Source organism: Marmota monax, unplaced genomic scaffold (assembly GCF_021218885.2).
Source record: "Marmota monax isolate L192 unplaced genomic scaffold, Marmota_monax_Labrador192_F-V1.1 WCK01_AAM20220418_F8-fsc00177, whole genome shotgun sequence".
Lineage (NCBI taxonomy): Eukaryota > Metazoa > Chordata > Mammalia > Rodentia > Sciuridae > Marmota > Marmota monax.
In genome coordinates this window covers 184838-198707 of record NW_026694922.1, presented here as the reverse complement: position 1 = coordinate 198707, position 13870 = coordinate 184838, and the positions used below count along the sequence as shown (strand labels likewise).

Below are 13870 nucleotides of genomic sequence, written 5' to 3'. Positions count from 1 at the left end.
CTACCACACTGCAGCCCTGACTAGGGGCCAGGGACCCTGAGTAAGGGTGCAGGGACAGGGATGGAGGGGGACAGCTGAAGCATCTCTAGGTGGTGGGGCCCAAACACCAGCAGGGAGTTCTGACTAAGCTGGCCTCCTCTGCTATGATTCATCCTCATCCTCTGAGGGTGGTGTGTTTAGCAGCATGTGAGCAAGCCCCTGTCCCCTGTCTAGAACACAGAATGACCCAGCCCCACTTTCCCACTGGGAACACAGGTGGTGCCACCAACTCACTTCCAGGGACAGGTCTATGGCTGAGATAACATTTGCTGACTTCCCAGAGCTTTGCCAGGTGCCAGAGCTGGCTCCTCATAGCCAAGAGGCACAGGGATGCGAGCAGGATAACTCTGGGGTCACATAGGTCTGGATTTGAATTTCAGTTCTGCCACTTACACTTGTGTGATCTCTGAAAGTTATTTCATGTCCTTGAGTCTGTCTTTGGTTATAAAACAAGGATCCCACAGCTGCAGAGAATTTACCAAGGTCACTGTCATCCTTCAGTATCCATAAGGGATTGGTTTCAGGACCCTCATGGATATCAAAATCCTTTGATGTTCTAGACCCTTGTATAAAATGGTATATTTGCATATAACCTACACAATTTTTTCCACATACTTTAAATCATCTCTAGAATATTTATAATACCTAATACAATGTAAAAGCCATGAAAATGGTTGTACTATATTGCTTAGGGAATAATGATGAAAAAAATCTCAGTGTTTTGACAGAAAGGACCAAGGATATAAAGCAACAACATACAGTAAGTGCGCGAGAATGGAGATGTAGGGCTAGAGCTGAGTGGTAGAGCCCTTGCCTAGCATGTGCAAGGCCCTGTGTTCCCCCAAACTACTTCGGTTAATGGTATCACCCAGGTACTCATTCCCTCACCCACTTGGTAAACACACCCTGATGCCAATTTAAAACTGTGATCAGCAGGGTACCATGGTACACACCTATAATCCCAGCTACTTGGAATGCTGAGGCAGGAGGATCACAAGATCAAGGTCAGCTGGGAAACTTACGAAGACCCTTTCTCAAAACAAAAATATGGAAGGCAGGAAAACACAACTGCAAAGTCCATGCCACAGACCCCTGACCCCTCTTACACCTGGCTGTTTTCTATAGCATGTCTCCTCACATGCTGATCACTGTCCTGAGGACCTGCTTCCTCCACTAGCACACAGGCTTCTCATGGGTGGAGCTGTCTGTCCGACTGCTGCTCCCTAGCACCTGGAACAGGGCCTGGCCTACTCCAGGGCCCCCTGCTGCTTGTGCAAAAGTTAAGGACTCCCACTCTCTGCTCAATGCCAGTACTTCCCAGGCCCTCTTCTCAACCATCTGGGTATAAAGATGAGGAGCACGCAGGAGAGACAAGGAAAGCCCTGAAGTTCTCTCACTGCCACCTAGCTTCATCTCACAGGACGTCTGTGTCCACCAGAGCCCTGGCCTGCTCCACTGTGCCGTTGCCCATGGAACCTGGTCTACTGACTTAATCCTCATTTGGCTATCTCCTGGCACCTGATTTCAGCCCTCTGGACTCAAAGAAATGATGACCTACTATTTGAGACACTGAGGGGAAGAATAGGGAAGAAAAGAGACTGGGGGTGCGGTGAGGGGAAATCACTTCAGATTTGTTTAATCCTCATCAAGTCCTCTGAGTAGATAGCGTGGGGTCCATTTTGCAGATAAGGAAATAGCCTCAGAAATACTTCTAATCTACTCACAGCCATGGGCAGGAGAGATACAAAATAATGGTAAGAAGTAGTATCAATAACAATGATGCTTGTACCAGTACTAATGTCTTCTCTTGAATTCTGGGTTAGCAATGCTGAGAACCCCCATTCCATCTCTTGGAGTCTTCATCACAATGTCGCAAAGGTACATGCTGGAGGTCCCACCGTCAAGGCACCCAGAGCCAACATTCATTCTTGGGTCTGGCGGACCCCAGAGCCCATTCTCTTCCTGCCCCACTATGAGGCTGCTGCAGGGCAGACATTTGTACTTCATCATTCTCTTGGTTCACTTATTGTATGCATCTCAGGGACAGAGCTGGCTTTGGCACAGGGCTAAAATAAGCCAACAGCTCGGCCTTGGCCAGGCGCTGGGATGCACACTGTAATTATCCTGGACTTGTGCTCACCACACGCTGCCCTAAAGCTCACCTGTCATTTCTTCTAATTATGGCACCACCAGAGTCCAGGTAAACAGTAAACCACAGCCAGAGGACAGCTTTATTGCACACCCACTAGGAGCACGGAAATGTCCCAGTGCCACGTATGTCTGCCGTCTGGAGTTTGATGGCAACAGAATTGCCCCGTGGGGGTGGCCCATCAACAGCCTGCTCGGGCCCCTGCTCCAACAGAAGTGCCAAGAAAATGCAGATGTCTTTCCTGACAGGAGCTCCCATATGTTAAGGGCATCCTTCAGATGTCCCAGTGTTTAACTGCAACTACACAGCTTTCTCATTCCGACCTTGTTTGGATGTTTGCTTCCTGCCCATTTTGGGGTGAGGTGCTTCATCTTATTCATAGCAGTCTAAGGTAGTGGGAGCCCCACCCACAGAAATTTCGAACTCAGCAGGTCTGGGATAGGGCCAGGATCTAAGCAGGCTAATTCCAAAATCCTCCGAGCAATGCTAGACTAGGGTGGCAGATGACAGACTGGAAAACAGAGAGGGTGACAGTCTCCTGAAGTCACGCAGACCACCCTGGTCTAGCCTTAGAAGTTATTTTTCCTTAAACACAGATAGTCCTCAACTTACAATGGTTCAGCTTTGGATTTTTTACTTTATAATGCAGTACGACGCTGGGCTCCAGCGGTGCACCACAGCTCCCAGTCAGTGCTGCTGGCACAACAGGAAACGACCTGACTCTACACTATATACTGTGCTGCAAAGCTGGGAGGCTTGGTAGGTTAGTTGTATCAAATGCATTTTTTTTGGGGGGGGGGGTATGGTGCTGGGGATTGAACCCAGAGGCTCATGAATGCTTGGCAAGTGCTCTAACCTTGAGCCACACTCCCAGCACTTTAAATGCATTTTTGATTTACCATATTTTCAATTTACAATGGATGTATCAGGAGGCAACCCCACCGTAAGTCAAGCAGTATCAACCAATCCAGGTCTGAATTTCATCCCTGACACTCTCTGACTGTATAAATCTCAACAAACTAATCACCCTTTGCATCTCATCTGGAAGACAGGAGTAATAATGCTATTCTAAAAGATGACTATGAGCACTCAGTCATGAGTGCTGGGTGCTGAGCACAGTTTCTGGCACACAAATGGTGCTCACTGTGCATTTGTGGAGATGGCAGCCAGACTCCATGGCCCCCAGGGGTCCTCCTTCCTGATTTTTCCACTTTGTATGATCCCTCAAGAGCTGCATCAGAGTTAGTCTGTGTGAGCAAGAGAAGAGAGGTGATGGTACGCCATTTCCATGGGCAGGTTATAAAACACACTGCAGCTTCCTTCTCAGTGTCTTTCTCTGATCACTTTATCTAGAGGACATCAGCTGCCACGTGGTAAGCAGCCCTATGGTGAGAGGAACTGAGACCCCTGCCAACAGCTGAGTGTTACAGTTCAGATATGTGGTGTCCCCCAAAAGCTCATGTGTTAGTGCAAAAAGTTTAGAGGTAAAATAACTGGATTATGAAAGCCTTAATCTCATCACTGTGCTAATCCACTTAAGTGGATTAACTGAGTAATAACTGTAGGCAGTAGGGTGTAGCTGGAGGAGGTAGATGACTGGTGGTGTGCATTTGGGACTCATATTTTGTTGTTGAGTGGAGCTCGCTCTCTGCTTCCTGACTCTCATGTCCTGAGCTGCTTTCCTCCTTCACATTCTCCCACCATGCTGCTGTTCTGCCTCATCTTGGGCCCAGAGCAATGGAACTGGTTGTCTACAGACAGAGACCGCTAAAGCTGTGCACCCCAAACTTTTCCTCCTCTAAAATTCTTCATATCATGTCTTTTGGTCACAGCAATAAAAAGGCTGAGTATAATAGTGAGAAAGCTTGAAGACCCTCCCAAATTCCTGATCCTGAGAAACAGCAGGAAATAATGAATGTTTGTTGTTTTAAGTCATTAAGTTTTGGGGTAATTTGTTATGTGGCAGGAGATAACCAATACAGTGGTATAAATGAATGAAAAAATTAAGATCTGTTGCAGCTACAGGAACAAAGAGCTCCATATCCCAAAACACCCCTAAGTCAAGTCAAAGGAGGCCCCTGTCCCCACTCCCACATGCACAACCCCAAGCTTCCACGGGTCCCTTTTCATTCATTCATTGACCAGCCAAACATTTGCTCAGCACTTTATCTCTGCCAGATAATGGTTCACATCTCACCACAGAGGCCCTGCTCTCACAAAAATGTAGACTATGTGCTGGGGGTAGCAGACAGATACATCCCTGATACCCTGTACCAAGTAGGCTCACTTGGTACCACTTTGGGCCCAGTAGTACCAAGTGAGCACCTGTATCCAATTCCTCTAAGACACTGCAACTTCCTTCTCAGTGTCCTTCTCTGATCACTTCATCTAGGGGACGTCAGCTGCCACATGGTAAGCAGCCCTATGGTGAGGCCCATGTGGAGAGGAATGATCAGAAACAATCACAAAATTCTTGGGTACAGATTGAGTATCCCAAATATGAAAACCTGAAATCCAAAATGCTCCAAAATTCAAAACTTGGAGAACTGATATGATGCTCAAAAAGTTTCATATTTCAGGTTTTCAGATTAGGGATGCTCAACTGTTAAAGTTTATGCAAATAATCCAAAATCTTAAAGATTCTGAAATATGAAATGCTTCTGGCCTCAAGTATTTTGGATAAGGGATACTCAACCTGTACCCCAATGAGCAGAACAAATGTAATTTATCCTAAAACAGAAATCTAATGTACAGCAATAGGAAGAGAAGTTATCCACTGCTCACTAAATGCTAGGCACTTAGCCACTGCTCAGTCTTGCATGAGGTGGGGACAAGGGTTTAAAGATGATGTACACAAAGCCTGAGGTGTCAATTCTGTTGTTATTCTCATCTTACCCTGAAAAAAAAAATTGTGGCCATAGAAAGCTCACATTTGGGGGCTGGGGATGTGGCTCAAGCGGAAGCGCGCTTGCCTGTCATGCATGTGGCCCGGGTTCGATCCTCAGCACCACATACAAACAAAGATGTTGTGTCCGCCGAGAACTAAAAAGCTCACATTTGGCAAGGATCAAGAGTAGGGTACGGTGGGCTGGGATTGTGGCTCAGTGGTAGAGCGCTCACCTAGGATGGGTGGAACCCGGGTTCGATCCTCAGTACCACATAAAAATAAAGGCATTGTGTTGTGTCCGTCTATACCTAAAAAATAAATATTAAAAAAAAAAAGAGTAGGGTATGGGCCAATCAGTTCAATGATATCCCATACAGCTATTAAAAAGGCAAAAGCCAGGCACAGTGGCACATGCCAACAATCCCAATGACTGGAGTGTGAGGCAGGAGGACAGGAAATTTGAGGCCAGCCTGGTCAACTTAAAGAGACCCTGTCTCAGAATAAAAAATAAAAAGGGCTGGGGATATCGCTCAGTGATACAGCACCCTAAGTTCAATCTCTAGTACTTAAAAAAAAAAAATCAAGTCAAAGGAAATATTTCTTCATTTAAACAACTGTTCATTCTATATTGTTAAATGAAAGCAATAAATAAATAAAATGGCTCATTATCACATAAGTATGTACAATGATACTACTGTTTTAAGGAGAAAGACTCCTCTTCCCATATATAAAACGACTAGAACAGACACAATATTTACCGTGCTTATGTCTGGGTAATAGGATTACATGTGGATTTTTTTTTCATTTTGTGTTTTTCCATTTTTCTAAGCAGTTTCTACATTTAGTTGTATTGTTTTAAAATCTGAAATCCCTTAAAAAATGTGGATGCTGGGGATGTGGCTCAGTGGGAGAGCTCTTGCCTAATATATATGAAGCCCTGGCTTTGATCCCCAGCAACACACACACACACACACACGAGAAATCTGCCAGGCAAGAATAAATCCTATTCCTTCTCCCTCCCTCAGGAGACTGCCAGGGATGGTTCCAGGGACCTGATTTGCCTGAATAAATCAGTTAGGTTGTTAGGTTTGGTGGTTGAAAGGGACAGAATAGACAGTTCCCTCGGCTTCTGGCTGAAAACTGACAGGGTAAGCCCTGATATTCCAACTCAACCTGGCCTAGCATGCCCCAAGGCCCAGTGAAAAGTTGGCTGAGCCCAAATCTGGGCTCCAGGGACTACAGGCTGAAGACAAGAGTTTCTCATTAGATAGTTACAGGTCCCAGGAGCTCAGTTTCCAAATAGGAAAGATAAAAATAGTCTGGAAGAGACTTCTAAAAGAGATACATGGACTTAGAACTGCCTTGTATCCTCCTCCTTCTGCTCCCAGTCTGGGCTTCAAATACCATCTGACCCTCTGTTACCACTGTTCCTGCTGTCCAAGTCAAATCCCACCCCTTCACATCTGGACCAGCCTCCTCAGTTTACCCTACCTGGGTTGCATCAGATCAACTCTCTTAAACCACCCCTGCTCAAAATTTTCCATGTCCCACAGGGGGGAACCATTTTAAAAATGAAGTCTTCAGGGATGGGCATGTAGCTCATCAGTAGAGTGCTTCCTAGCATGCATGAGGCCCTGGGCTCAATCCCCACCACATTTCTCCTGGGTAAGGGTCAAGCCCTCAGAAATCCTGAATTAACAGATCTGGAAGGGGACTCAGAAATGTGCATTTTAACTAGTAAGTCTAGTATCCCTAGTAAGGATCTTCTAAGAAAGAAAACCCTGTAGGAAAGAATCTCCCCTTGACTCCCAAAGGCAGTCTATGGTGGGGAGTCATTCCCAGTAAACATCCCCAGCCCTGGATTTGTGTCCCAGCAGACAGAAATCAGTCTGATTACAAATGAACTCAGCTCACTGAAATGGTAATCTCAATGAGATGCAAAGCACAACTTACAGAGTAAGAAATTATTTTCTACTGGATAAGTGTCTTGTCATATACTCCAGAAAAGTTCTGAATTGAAAACAGAGGTGGAAGAGTAAATCAAGTTCACCGTACTAAGGTTCCTGAACTAAGTCTAGTAAAAATCAGCATGTACTTGGTATTTAAAAGTATCCTAGGCGTGGTGGTGTATGACTGTAATTCCAATGACTTGGGAGGCTGAGGCAGGAGGATTCCAAGTTCAAGGCCAGCTTCAGCAACTTACTAAGCCCTAAGAAACCTAGTGAGACTGTGTCTCAAATTTTAAAAAGGAAGGCGGAGCTAGGGATGTGGCTCAGTAGTTAAGCACCCCTGGGTTAAATCCCCAGGACCAAAAGTATCTGTAATACTGCTTGGCATTGTGGTGAACACCTGAAATTTCAGTAACTCAGGAGGCTGAAAGAGGAGAATCACAAATTCAAGGTCAGCCTCAGCAACTTAGCAAGACTCTGTTTCAAAAAATAAAAAGGGCTGAAGATGTGGGGATGTAGCTCAGAGGTAAAGCACCCCAGGTTCGATCTCCTAATACAAAAAAAAAAAAGTATCAGTAATATTGAAAAGAATTTGACATTAAATATTTAACAGATAAGCATTGTGATTCTGATTTAAGGTATAAAAGTTAAAATGTACAGTTAAGTAATTGATATAATATATGTCAATAATTGATATTAGACTTGTGATTTTAGTTTGAGAGGTTAGCAATAATTGGAACACTGGCTGTCTATTAGAATCACCCGGGATGCTACAAAGGTTAGTTAAGGAAGCCCCCATATTCTGAGTTCATGTCAGACAAAGAGCCTATATTTTTTAGACAGACAAAAGCCACTGACAAGAGAATTTTTTCTAAGTCTGTAAAAAGTATTAAATTGTTTACAAGAACTTGAAATTCAGTATGTTTATAAGTTTAATTAATCAGATTTTCTAGTAACCAAGTATCCTTGGGGATATTGAGCTTGTTAGGTTATACATCTAAGTACTTAAAAAGAAAATCAAATATATTAAATTTATAAATGGAGTTAAAATGTTTAAGGGAATGTAATTAAGCTGCAAATAGGGCTGAGTGTTTAAAGGAATTTAGTTTGTTAAACTTGAGATCAAACATCAAAGGAAAAGTGAAGGCCATTTTTCTTACTTTTCTAGATTTATGTACAGAATAATAATTCCTAAGTTGAAAGTGATGGCTTAAAGATAATTAGGTTTTTAAAAACTGTTATTCTGGCCAGGTGCAGTGGCACATGCCTGTAACCCAAGAAGCTCTGGAGGCTGAGACAGGAGAATCCTGTGTTCAAAGCCAGCCTCAGCAATGGCGAGGTGCTCAGCAACTCAGTGAGACCCTGTCTCTAAATAAAATACAAAATAGGGCTGGGGATGTGGCTCAGTGGTTGAGTGCCCCTGAGTTCAATCCCCAGTACCAAAAAACAAACCTGATATTCTGCCGGGCCTGGTGGTGCATGCCTGTGATCCCAGTGACTAAGGAGGCTAAGACAGGAAGATTGCAAGTTCAAGGCCAGCCTCAGAAACTCAGTGAGGCCTTGTCTCAAAATAAAAAATAAAAAGGACTGAGAATGTAGCTCAGTGGTGAAAGTGCACCTGGATTAAATCTCCAGTATCAAAAAATAAATAAATAAAAATTGTTATTCCAAAATGAGAATTTCAGTTTAAAAGATTTAAAAAAATTAAAAAAAACAGGAGAATAAGCCATATCTTTCACTCCCGGGGTTCTTCCCTATTCATCCCACCTAAAATAATTGCCTCTGAACTGTCCATCAGCCAGGTTTGTTTGTTGCAGGTGATTAGCAAGAAGTAAGTAATCTTTTCCTTCAGGCTCACTACTTTCTGCCCCAAGGAGTTACCAGGATGCGTTGCAAATAGTAAATAACCACTTTAACGATAACTCATCCCAGATGTAGAGCATTTCACACTTCACCTAACCAGGGATTACAGTTACTTCCCCTACTCACCATCCCATGGGGATTGAGTCCAGAGGCACTTTACCACCATCACTGAGATACATTCCCAGCCCTTTTCAGTTTTGATTTTGAGACAGGATTTTGCTAACTTGCCCAGGCTGTCCTACAACTTGTGATCTTCTTGCCTCAGCCTCCAGAGTAACTGGGAATATAGGCATGGGCCAATTAACTGTTGCTCTTTACAGATGAATTAAATAGGGCCAGAAGTCCAGACCTGATTAAGGTCACAAGTAAGAGCCAGGGCCAGGCTTGAAGTCTGGTCCATGGTTTTGAATGCCCCTCCATCCTGATGGCTCCTATCTCAGGCTCATATGTCTCTAAACTTCAGAGAGAGAGAGACCTCCACTCAACTGTGACATCTCCACTTCCGATATAAACGGAATGTGGTTAAAGCAGAACATAAGATCATTCCCATTGATTTTTAAGTCATTTTGTGGTCAAAATTCCATTTCTCTTTCCTACACACATCTGCCAGTTGTTCTGTCTGCCCTATTCCCTAAAGTAATAAAAAATCGGTTTCTCTAATCCACAACCTAATCTAAATCATCATCATCCTTCAACTGATCCCCAGAAATAATTTCCCCTCTTCATTCATTCTCCCTAGAGCATCCAGAACGATGACATTAAAATACGAATTAGATCTTGCAGCATTCTTGTTTAAAACCCTTCAATGGTTTATTAATGCAAGTAAGAAAAAAATAAGACTTCTTACCATGGGTTGCAAGGCTAAACTGAGCCGATTCCAGCCTACCTCTTCATAGTCTATCCTATTTTCTTTAAAACATCCCAGGACTGCAGTCACCCCAGGGCCTTTGCACCAACATTTTCCTGTGTGACCCTCTACTATAATCATTCAGGACTCTTGTCCACTGTCACCCTCGAGGCAGCCACCCAGGCAAAACTCCCACCACCACCACTACCTTAAACATCCATTCTCTTGTTTTTCAAAGCACTATTTTGTTAACTGTCCCCTCCCCATCTGCCTATACAAAGTAGATTGAGCGCCCCTAGCTCAGGGCCTTCTTCACGGCGGAAAACGTTTGAGAAATACACTTTACCCCCAAAGCCCTGTTCTTTCTACTCCAAAGAAGCTCTTTCTAGTCCCAGGTCGCCTGCATTCTTGGATTCGAAGCCAGAAGTGAGAAGAGAAAGCGCATTCGAGTCCTTCCTTCCCCTGAGGCCAGGCTGAACAGCTCGGCCCCAAGACCCTAAGGACTTTTGCCAGCTCTGGGCCTGCACTTGGGACAGGCAGTGGCGGAGAGACAGATGGGGTCCCGGAAGCTCAGTTCCCTTAGGCTTTTTATCCCTCCCCATGCCAGGAAATGGCGGGACGCCCAGATTTAAACGCAAGAGCACGAGCCTTCTAGCTGGGGAAAGAGACTAACTAGATCTCGCCCCTCACGTCCAGCCAAAGAAGGTACCTCGCTCCGCGGGGCTGGACGGCTGCGGGCTCCTCCTCCAATGCCCTCGAGTCGCGCACTGCTTGATGGTATTCGTAGTCCTTCCTTGGGCCCACCCTTCCCAGAAAGCTTCGGGAAGTCAAGCCGAGACAGAGTGAGAGGAGGTGGGGAACACGAGGGCTTCTGGGAGTTGTAGTTTAAAATATTCAAGCATCAAGGAAGGACTGTGAAAAAAACTGGGTAATAAATATTATCAAATTTGGGCTATGGGGACCTGAATTTCATGAGATACCTTTTTCTCCTGTGCATGTTATTAGTTACCTCCAGGGTTCAAAACGACGAGTATGTCTATTCATAGGAACCACAAATCCCAGAAAGCGTTGCACGTGGAGGCCTTTGGAGAGCGAGGTCGGCCTCGGCGCAGGCGCGGTGGCTCAAGTTCGGCTGTGAGGAAACATGGCGGCCCCGGCGCTTACTGCGAAGTTGTATTCCCTGCTGTTCCGAAGGACTTCCACTTTCGCCCTCACCATCGTGGTGGGCGCTCTGTTCTTCGAGCGCGCCTTCGATCAAGGCGCGGACGCTATCTACGAGCACATCAACGAGGGGGTGAGGGCTTGAGCCATGCTGACCTTGGGTCCGCTGAGGGGTGACGGTGGGAGTGGAGGTGGGACGGGGCTCAGTCTGTCTTCAGCTGGAGAAGGGCAAACCATAGGCATCTTTTGCCGAGAGACTGATATCCCCCCTCCCGGTTTGGTGGGAATCCTAAAACGATGAATGAAATCCATAGACCCCATTTTGCAGGGGTTGCAAGCGTTGATAATGCCCCACCTCACGTGCCCACACGTCCATTTGCAGGAAACTAAAACCAGGTTAGAGCGAAGGATTTACTAGGACCCCACCGTCAGTAAGTCAGTTGCAGTTCCGAGCTGGAACCCGGACCCTTGTCTCCTGAAGGTGTCAGTAGCAGATTGAAACAATCGTGAAAAGGACATCTTAGACACCGTGGTTGACCTTTTAAAGATTGCTCTTTCAGTTCCCAAGGTGTTCCACGCCGGCAACGTGGTATTTATGACTAAAAGTAGGGCCTAGCTGGGGAGCAATATTGGCCATATTATATTCTTATATTGTGTGCGTGTACGAATATATAACAACAAATCACCATTATGTACAACTATAGTGCACTAACTTAAAAAAATGTGGAGAAAGAAAAAAAGAGTGGAGGCTAGGAAATAAAAGAGCCTATCTGGGAGTACTGGGCCTTGTCACTTAATAACGGTACTATTAAGTTGGGCAAGTTACTTAACTTCTCTGAGCTTTAGTTTTATCTAAAATAGAGATCATAATAGTAACTACTTCAGGGAATATAGATCTAGTGTCACAGTGCCTGATAGGTGGTACCACTGAAAAACAGCATTTATTACTTTCCTAGAAAGTAAGGAAACAAGAAGGCAACCGCAACACCTTTTTAGATTTGCTGTGTACCAGATGCTGTGCTAGGTTCTGTGCATGTTTTATATCATCAAATTGTGACTGTACTGGAAAAGGCCTGGTGCAGATAGTCCTGTTCACCATTTCCCTGTGTTTTTAATTTGAGGCTGTATGCATCTACAGTCTAGGAAGGCTCTGTCCACCAATGCCAAACTGCCCAAGGCCAGGACAACTTCCTGCCCACATGAAAGTGTTGCTGCTGCCCCATCATTAAAAAAAAAAAAAAAAAGAAAAGACTAATTTATTTCAATTATGGTTGGACACAATACTTTTATTTTATTTTTATGTGGTGCTGAGGATCAAACCCAGTGCCTGGCACATGCTAGGCAAGTGTTCTATTGTAAGCATCTCCATAGGTCATCCCCACTGATCTGGAAAGGCATCTAAGTATGCTGTCATAACCCACCTATTTTCCTGTACTTTTAAGAATGATAATCTCGGGGCTGGCGATGTGGCTCAAGCGGTAGCACGCTCGCCTGGCATGCGTGCGGCCCGGGTTCGATCCTCAGCACCACATACAAACAAAGATGTGTCCGCTGAAAACTAAAAAATAAATATTAAAAATTCTCTCTCTCTCTCAGAAAAACAAAAAACAATGATAATCTCAGTCAGTTTAGGTTGAGTAAACAAAATTCAGTGTAAAACATTTGGGAACTGTGCATGTAGGACAGTAGTACCTGGGAGTCAAAGAATGGAGACATCTTTTAGGCTTTTTTTTAAAAAAAAAAAACAAAAAAAACCACGGATTGAACCCACAGCATTTAACCCACTGAGCCACGTGCCGAACCTTTTTTTATTTTTTATTTTGAGATAGGGTCTCGCTAAGTTGCTGAGGCTGGCTTTGAACTTGCAATCATCCTGCTTCAGCCTCCTGAGCCATTGGGATTACAGGCACGTGCCACCACACCTGGCTTCCAAGCTGTTTCTTAATAATTGTGTTCTTTGGAGCCATTCTCTTAATATGTGTTTCCATTCCCTGTAAAAGTAGGATTGTCCATTCCAGCTTCAAAGTATTTTATAAATATTTAGAATTGTGTGTCAAACCTAGTGTTGCTTCCATTCTGCCCACCACAGCTGTACATTTTTAATCAGACCATGATACTGGTTTCTCTCAAGTTTGTTTTAGTTGCTTAGTTTGTGGAGTAGTTGTAAAATGTGAGAGCACAGGTTACAGTTTATGGTTCTTGTCTTTTAAATGCAGAAACTTTGGAAACATATCAAGCACAAGTACGAGAACAAAGAGTAGTTTCTCACCTCCAAGGAAATGAAAGGACCAGATCCACCCACCAGCTGTTTGCCCAGAATTGAGGCCTCAGCCTGAAGATGATTCTCAAGTATTCTTCAGGGACCGCCGGTAGCTGTTGGCAAGAAATGGCTCCACCTGACAAACAGACTCTTTAACTTCTGCCGGGTTTGAAGTGTGTTTAGAGTCATCCGCAAATAAATGTAAATTGTCCTTGAGACCTGCTTCTGCACTGGGTGCTTTGTTTACCTGATCTTTACTTTGACAAGTAAAGCCCTTTGCAAATACCTAAAGGACAGACTCCACCACATACTCCTCCACGTGGAGTTTTCCATTAACTTCCAAAGAATTCTGGTTTTCAGGACAGCCTGAGTTGGAGATATTACCTTCAACATTGGCCTCAAAACTGTTAGTTACATTCTTAAGTCTCACAGAGGTGACCTTACTCTCTTGGCCATAGGAAGCACTGTGGCCTCTGGGGGAATAGAGATTGGCCTTGGGGCCTTTAGCCAAACCTGCCTCAGTCTTTAGTCTGCCTTCTGCCTTTTGCTGAATTTATTGGTAAGCTGCTGGGGCAGGGCCTCCTGTCAAAGTTCCACTGAGGAGTTCAATTTATTAGAATGCTTAGTTGGGTTTGAATTCCACTCCAGCAGTTCTAGCTGGGTGGACCAGTGGCACGCACTTGACCTTGCTGAACTTAAGTTTCCATATCTTTAA

General features: G+C 44.5%; 2 protein-coding genes across 3 annotated transcripts in view; one reads left to right on the top strand and one right to left on the bottom strand.

The window, feature by feature from the left end:
• The window catches only part of Zmat5 (zinc finger matrin-type 5), a 30383-nt gene extending 19845 nt beyond the window's left edge, over positions 1 to 10538 (bottom strand). The window contains exon 1 of one of the 2 annotated variants that reach the window (XM_046427302.2): positions 10444 to 10538. The gene's annotated coding sequence lies outside the window, so the exon portion shown is untranslated. The remainder of the gene's footprint in view (positions 1 to 10443) is intronic. The other variant, XM_046427303.2, reaches the window with a different exon arrangement.
• Positions 10539 to 10834: 296 nt separating this feature from the next.
• Positions 10835 to 13371, top strand: LOC124081122 (cytochrome b-c1 complex subunit 9). Its single transcript, XM_046427288.2, has 2 exons — positions 10835 to 11028; positions 13112 to 13371. The coding sequence occupies exons 1-2, from the start codon at positions 10879 to 10881 to the stop codon at positions 13154 to 13156; spliced, it is 195 nt and encodes a 64-aa protein (XP_046283244.1). The 5' UTR covers positions 10835 to 10878; the 3' UTR covers positions 13157 to 13371.
• The last annotated feature ends 499 nt before the right edge of the window (positions 13372 to 13870 follow it).

Excerpts from the sequence above, each read along its gene's own strand:
- LOC124081122 (XM_046427288.2), top strand. The coding sequence starts at position 10,879 with ATGGCGGCCCCGGCGCTTACTGCGAAGTTGTATTCCCTGCTGTTCCGA. Across the intron at positions 11,029-13,111 it reads ACGAGCACATCAACGAGGGG|AAACTTTGGAAACATATCAA; the intron begins GTGAGGGCTTGA and ends TTTTAAATGCAG.